The sequence below is a fragment of the Cucurbita pepo genome, chromosome LG03 (genome assembly GCF_002806865.2).
Source record: "Cucurbita pepo subsp. pepo cultivar mu-cu-16 chromosome LG03, ASM280686v2, whole genome shotgun sequence".
Lineage (NCBI taxonomy): Eukaryota > Viridiplantae > Streptophyta > Magnoliopsida > Cucurbitales > Cucurbitaceae > Cucurbita > Cucurbita pepo.
In genome coordinates, this window is record NC_036640.1 from 7,591,876 (window position 1) to 7,600,321 (window position 8,446).

General features: G+C 33.6%; 1 protein-coding gene across 1 annotated transcript; it reads right to left on the minus strand.

Annotated features, from left to right (window-relative positions):
* Positions 1-133: 133 nt before the first annotated feature.
* Positions 134-490, minus strand: LOC111789849. The gene has a single exon (XM_023670557.1). It carries the CDS (start codon positions 488-490, stop codon positions 134-136), a length of 357 nt encoding a protein of 118 aa, XP_023526325.1.
* Positions 491-8,446: the final 7,956 nt, after the last annotated feature.

An 8,446-nucleotide genomic window follows, 5' to 3' on the forward strand; every position in this document is an offset into this window, starting at 1 on the left:
TGTCAAAATGTCTCTTGCCTTTGTTGTCATAATCGTCTCTGACTAGATCTGCTGACCTGCCAATATCTCCACTTCTTTCTCGACCGCCTCTTCCACGACCTCTGCCTCTTCTTTTCCCTCTACATCTGGAGCTTCATATCTTTAAGCTTGTCATCTCCTCTATTACACTCGTGCGATTAAGCTTCTGCTCATGCACTAGCAAGGAGCTTTGAAGTTCATCTATTTGCATCTCTTCGACATTGTTTGCTTCTTCAATAGAACATACAATGCAATCGAACTTTGGAATTAGAGATTGCAAAATCTTTTCTACAACTGCAATATCCGTGATTGAATCACCATGCATCCTCATTTTACTTGCAAGACTCATAACCTTGTCAATATAATCATTCACCGTTTCTCCCTTTTGCATTTGGAGAATTTCAAAGTCTCTTCTAACTGCTTGAAGTTGAGCATGCTTTACTCTCTTTGAACCTTGATACTTCCTCCTCATTGAATCCCAAATTTCCTTGGATGTCTTCTTCTAAAGCATCGTTTCCAAGATAGTCTGATCAATGGACTAGAATAAGTAGTTCTTAACCTTGAGATCCTTCAACTTCGATGATGCCAACCGTTGCTATTGAATAGTTGAGAGTGTCTGCCTTCATTTGGCTCTACATAACCCGTCTCCACCATATCAAAGAACTCCTTTGATCTGAGAAAATTTTCCATCAACATCACCCAATGATCATAGTGACAATCGAATTTCGGGATAGTGGGTTGAACGAAGTTATCAACTTGTCTTTCTACTGCCATTCTTGTTGCTGCAAGATCGCTCTAACACCAGTTGTTGGTGATAGCAGAGAAATTTGGAGAATTTTTTGGGAGAAGAGAACTTTGTATAACTATGAATGCTTAATTGATTTTCTACTTCTTCCACCAATGCCAACATACATATATATAGGTAATTTGGGACATTCTCCACTACCATTCATTATCGAAAAGTCATGCACCTAATTAATTATGAACTAATGAACCTACATGTATCTATTCATACATGTCCTTATCTATAAGTGACCATTCAACACATGTATCTATTCATACATGTATCTACAAGTGACTTTTCAACACATGTATCTACAAGTGACCCTTCAACATCTTGCATATCTTTTGTCAGCTTATCGGCTCATCACAACTAGGATCTCTTCCATTTATTTCTCGATGGTATTCGTTCATACTTCAGAGGCTTAGATGTCTTGTTGCAATCGATATCAACTGGGTTTTTACTATAGGATAGGCTAGAAACTTGTATGAGCCATGACTTATGATGACTTATGATGACGTATGATGACGTATGTGCATTATATGATTTATGATGTACGAGATATGACGTATGATGACATATGTAAATTATTTGATGATGTATGAGCTATGATGCATAATGACGTATGATGACATATATGAGTTATATGACGATGTATGATGTACTTGATGTATTTGATAGCATTATGACGATTATGATGTTTATGATGCATGGCATTTACCTTAATATGATAATGTTTTCCATATTAAGCATGATGTATGTGATGAATTCCATGTTGCATCATGTCGAGAAATCAGCCTAGGACACAACCCTAAAGAGTATGAATAATGATATTAACATAAATATATAATGAGCATGTATTGCTAAAAGTAATATAGAGATGAGACTATGGTTGTGTCAGAAAGATGTTTTAAGATAAGAAATACAGGGGCCTTATGCATGTTGTGTGTACATAAGCATTGAGATACTTCCCCTTTATGATGATGAGTGCGGACGTCCACGTTATGATGATGATGGTGATCATGTTGAGCATGACACCCAAGGGTCTTCTGACCTCCGAACGTCGTTACAGACAGCTAGCCCGACGATGATGGGTCTAGGGGTGTGAACCACTTGGAGATTTATACTCGCACGTGTGAGTCATGTGTAGGAAAGTACTACACATTCATAGTTAGTCCGGAATGGAGGCCACCCCTAGGATGAGATAGAGATAGGTACCTAGAGAATCATTTGCATGTGTTTGGATTTTTTCGAGTAAAGGCAAAACGCCCATGCACGGTTGGACTTAAGTTAGGATAGGTTGTCTTGCATTTCATATTTTAAATTATTTCATATTTGTTTTTATTTGCATTTTTAGTATTATGTGTTGAACACGTATGACCATGGTGGTGTTTTTAAAGATGAAGTTGTTTTATTCTTTTGAAAAGTTATTCTAGAAATGATGTTATTTTTAAGAGTTATTCCGCATATGAGCATAGCATGATGAAGTTAGTAGCAACTCTAGATAAGTAGAAATTTAGGGTTGTTACAACCTTTCTCTAGCCACCTTGGTTGCCACCTTGGTTGACATGATAAGTCTGATGAAGCCACAACATTTTTTTTTGGTTCTACTTCATTAATTTTAATGTCATGCACTAAGCCATATTTGCACCATACCTCTTCAGATGAGTAAGATACCATGATATGAAGAGCTAGGCGGATGAGTAGAAACAACAATAGATTCATGTTTGATAAAAGAGTCAGTTCTTATGCATTGTTTGTAGTGTCTCTCACGTTGCATTTGTCGAGTCTTTCTCTGCTAACATGAGAAGCACATCCACTGAGATTACTTGGTAGATGACAACAATAGTCATCTTATCCTTATGATTATCAACGTCGTCACCATTATTGGTGGAGTCCCACATATCTTGTGTTTGCAAATTAATACGCATCTTTTTCAGAGTGTAATTACTCTTCATGAGTAATAAGTACTAGAATGTTATACTCTCATTCTTTTCCCTCTTTATCGTCATCACATTTCCTCTAGAGAATTTGTGTGGTGATGAAATTTACTTAATTTAGAAGGGAGAATTTCTAAAATCTTTGTGCCACTCCCCCTCTTTATTAAAACCAATAAAAAAGAGATTAAAATAGAATATTGCTACATGTTGTTTTGTTTGAGATAATAAACTTGGTTGAAGTGAAGGGTATTTATAGTAAAGGCCATACCATGACCATGTAAACTACAAGTTTGTGCTTTTGAAATCTTCTGTTATATATAGACATTATCTCCTAGATTTGAAACAGATAATCAAATTAAATCTCCTTTGCTTGGCTCCACAAATTAAATTTTCTAAATTTGTTTCACAAATTAAATCTACTAAAAAAAATAATAATAATAAATCAAGTACTAGTCATAAGAGTTATAACTTTAATAGAAAATGCAACTATTCGGACTTCATTTCCATGGTTGCACAATAATGCCGTCATCGTACAAGGATGTCTTATCTTTACTTAAAAAAGAAGTACATATGAATTGAGTGTTTAAAGAAATACTCAGTAAGTAGTCCCACGGTTGAGGTCGGGAAATGTAATCAGATGCAATCTTGGTAGGACCTATCTTTTCATAAAAACATCATAGCCTTGAACTCTATTTCTCAGTCCCAACTAAAATTGGAAGTGTAATACTTCTTTACATATGACCCACGCACGTGCATATGGACCCACCAAGTGGGTTTGTATACATACTCCCTAGCATGCCCTTCAACTAATTCACGCTCACGCTGCTAGAGCCACAGAGGGAAAATCGGCATAGTATCATGGCATACATAAATATCGTAATGTACACGTCCGTACTACTCATAACGGGTAAGTATCTCGATGCACGTGATATACGAAATGCATGATATTGTCATAGCTTTAAATTGTGACATATACTTATGTGCAATTTATATCTCCATTCTTTTCATAACATAGCGTTCCTATGAAACATACATATGTAGTACTTGCCATGTCTTTCATGATTAACACTTGCATGTCTTTCATGATTAACATATATGACTTATTAATAGATCGTAGGCACAGAGTGAACATGTTAACATAATTTACATGGCATGACATATGGAGATTCATGCATCATATAAGATTGATATCGCAACATAGTTCCATAACATAGCATAATCATATTATAGTATAACTTATAACCTGACATAATCTTGTATCATGGAATTAATTATATCACAACATAAACATAGTGTAACAAAAATCAAACAATCATAAAACATAACACGCGTAAGGGTTTCAGGGCACACGTCATTCATACATCATACAAGTTATTCAACCAAGCTAATTGTATGGTTATTTAGTTGATCTAAACTGAAGCCACTCTACTCTCATGATGCTAGTAAACTACTCCTTGAAATCTAATTCCACACCAAGAGTCTCACAATCATAATTTAGAATCATACGGGGAAATTTGCATTAAATAACTTAAACTTAGGCTCCAAATAATTTAAATCAACTAAAAAGTAGTCATACTAAACACGTTTAAAAGTGTAGAAAATGCCTCCTTCTACATTAAATATTTTATGAATTAACCTTTTATTTTATTAAAAATAAAATTTCGAATAAATGACCTCAACAACTCAAAACAACTCAACCTAATAATTTTATGATGGGATTGAATTGGATTCATTATTTAACAAGGGCTATTTGGGTTTGGGTTGGAAGAAATTTACTACTCAAGCAATTAGATTGAGTTTTTAAAATGTCTCAACTCGACCCAACTCAACTCAAGAATGTTTTCTAGGGTCTCAACCCTTAACATCAACTCTTGTATGGACATCCTATCTACGGGACAACAATGTATTAATCTTGTCGACTTTGATGACAATTTCATCAAAGCAAGATTCTACCTATCAAACATTGTCAAAGACTTAGTGCAAATAAAGCATTTGTTCTTTAATCTCAATCAATCGGTCAACATGGAATTTTTCAAAATGTTTAATCGTAGACATGTTTACTGATTCCACTTCTAGGAGCCAACTTGTTCGGATATCAATTATTAAATTCACACTTCTTTCCGCTTCGCAAAGCAATTGTGTGATACTTATTCTCGCTTTTGAGTAAGTCAGTCAACTCAAACTTTTATGTCATGGTCTTTACCTATTTTTGAATTATAATTTTAGAATATAGGGCTAGAGAAAGTCTTAAAAACCATTTTGAAAAGCATTTTTTTAGAAAGTAGCTGTTATATGCAAAGTAATAAGAAACAACAATGAATGTGATAACATATAATATACCGGAAGAAAGCTTTGACTCTTGGGATTTATGCGACTCAATTTTAATCTTGAGTGAGCTATGATCTAATGCTTGTGAGAGTTTACCTCTTGACTATGAAATGACTTTTGTAGTCGATGCAATATGCCTACCATTATGGAGACATAATCAAATATGGAGCTAAAAGTATAATTTCACGAGATGGAACTCACTCTTTTTCATATAGGGGTAAGTAGATGGGTAGTTTTTTTGAGTATTTTCAGGATTCCCGATGTTACTTAAGGTATATGATGTAATTATAAAAGTAAAATGGACTTTTGATCCAGATATAATTACGAACAATTCCAGAAAAATTAACTTGCATATAATAATTGTATCTATAGGTACAATTTGTTCTATAATGCATAAGGATATAATTCTGGATTTATAGTGGAGTGACGTAGCATTAATAAATCAAAATTGATTAATTAAAGAGTTAAATTAAATTATAATTGGTAGGTCCATAGAGTTTGTTGATAACCCAACACTAAAATAATCAATTTAGTTTTTCTTTTTTTGGAAATATTCGTACTTATAGTTAATATATTAGTTATATGAATATAAAAGGAAATATATATTATATATATAATTTAAAGTGTAAAATTTGAGTAAGATTCAAATCGATTTGATATAACGAAACATTTTATAATATTTAAATATGTTTTAAATAAAAATATATTTTAATATTTTAGATATTAAAATATATTATTTTAAATTTAAAAAACAATCTTCGAAAGTAGTAACTCTAGGTCTTTTATGAATGAAATTCAAATCGTTGAAGGAGTCGAAGTAAAATTATTAAAAACCGGCTAAAACTCTCTATTTATTTTAAATATAAGTTTGCTTCACTTTTAATTTTGTTTTGTGCAATGTTAAGACAACTCGGATGAGTCCAAGGTGCCTACAAGAAGTTTAAATGATCCAAGAAGAAAATTAAGAGACCCAAACAAGAATAAGACCCGAACATTAATTTCTTATCCATGAATTTTTTTTCTACTGGCAATCATGACAGTTCGAGCAAAGTAGTATGATATTGATTCTCCTGTCTTCATGTGAGGAACCTCTCATTCTTTGCAATGGTGCACTTTTGACTCGAGTTGTTCGTACTTATGTTTGGACGATCTATGACTTGGAAGAGATAGTGTTTGGCCTTCTCAAAGAACTTCTCCTTGTGCTGCTATAGAAATTTCTTGCTCCACCACACTCCAATATTTCTTTGATCTCAAGGTTTTCCATCAACATAGACAAGTGATCATAATGTCCATCACAAAAAAAAAAAAAAATACAATCATAGCTGTGTGAATGTTGTGTTTTTCTTTTTTTTTTTTATGAACTGAAATAGTTGTATAAATAGTTTTACAAGGCAACCGGAACAACGAAAAATTAGCTAACAAATAGTAACCTAATAAATTAGTCAAATCAAATCACAACTTCCTATCTATTAACCAACTAGAAGACTAAAGAAGACTAATTCTTTTAACACTAAATGCATAGTATGATTAGTATGTGCAAAAAAAACCATATAAAAAGAATTCACATTGTAATGGACTCATGTGAGTATAAATTCATTGTAAAGAATAAGAATAGAAAATATAATAGTATGGTTGAAAATAGAAAAAATAATACCTCCTATCATAGTTTGAAACTTAAATGTGAAAAAAAAAAAACAAAAACAAAAACAAAAAACTAGCTTTTTAATTTGGTTCGAGGGCCTCCTCAGTTGATGCTGTCATTTATACATTGGACCTTTCCTTTCTAGAAATGTAAAACATGATTTGAATATTTAAAAATATTTAATAAGTGATCGCATTATTGGGGTTAGGAAAAGTAAACACATACGATACGGTTCATGGTGGAACCTACTTTTTGTGACTATTCCTTAGACATTAATTTCTTTTTTGGGCAGAGTTAGATGCATAATACTTCTCTACACATGGTTCATACACCGCACATAAACCCACTAGGTTGGTTCGTATATGTACCCCTTAGGCCTGACTATGAGCTAGCATATGCTCATACTACTGGAAACCAATAGAAAAAGAAGAGTGTATGTTATATCATGGTGTACCTATCCGTACAAAACACATTTGAGAAGTATCACGTGCTTGTGACATACCACATGCATGACATAATGTAGGACCTCATGCATGATATCATATCATACATGGATCAATATACTAGAAATATATCCATCATAAAAAGTTCATAAACATATCATAATACAAGAAATAACATGTAGATGAATCACTTACAAAAAAAAAAAAAAAAAAAAAAAAAAAAAAAAAAAAAAANGCATTTCGTAGAGTTACAAGGTCGTGTAACTTTGTGGGATTGTTACGGGTCGACACGTTAACCCGCGCCTCGAACTGTAACAGCATCCGCAACGCATCGGCTCCCACTTGTGCCATGTGTCATGCTTGCAACCAGCAACTCCCTTTGGCTCAGCTCGGCTCGGCTTGGCGTGGCTTCTCAGCTCAAAATTTTAGCTTTTCGGCTTGGTATAATGAAATTTCACCCAATTCCACTTTTTCAACCCTCCCTAAGCTATATTTGACATTACCGAAGGCGATTAAGGTCAGTAGGATGCTAAATTTCCCAGATCTAGTTAAAATTAGACTAGGAAATTAGAGTTATTAAGAGAAATGAGTAAATGTTCTATAGGAAATATCTCGGCAATGCTTGGAATATGAGGACGAGCTCAAGTAGTTAATTTAGGGAGAACGTCGGTTAAAGCCAACCAAGTAAGTGGCCTTATTATCGACTCGGTCGGAAGACTTGTCTTATATATGACGAGACTTACTCAATGGGCCCTACACATGTCGTTTATGCTTTATATTATATAATGATGTGACTATGATATACGATGACGTGATTATGTTATATGATGTAGCTATATGATGATAATATGAAGATGATATGATGATGATATGATGACGATATGATGATGATGATGCATGATAACATGACAATGTAAGATGTATGATAACGAGATGACTTAATTTGATATTATTCCATATTAAGATGATATGCATGTATTAAATGCCATGATGCAATATGACGACGATTTTTATAAGACACAACCCTAGTTAATATTAATGATGATAATCGTATGAAGACCAATGCATGCATGTTATTTAGAGTAATATGTGGACGGGTATAGGTTGTGTTATAAAGATGATTTCAACATGAAAACTATAGGGAGCTCATGCATTTTGTGTGATCATATACATGGGTTTACTTCTCCATTTATGACGACGAGTACGGATGCGTACACTATGATAATGATCATCATCATGTCTTGCATGACACTCGAGGGTATGCTAACCTTCAGACGCCGTTATGGACAACTAG

Bases quoted from the DNA above. Each gene is read 5' to 3' on its own strand.
- LOC111789849 (XM_023670557.1), bottom strand. From the start codon at position 490: ATGAGGAGGAAGTATCAAGGTTCAAAGAGAGTAAAGCATGCTCAACTT.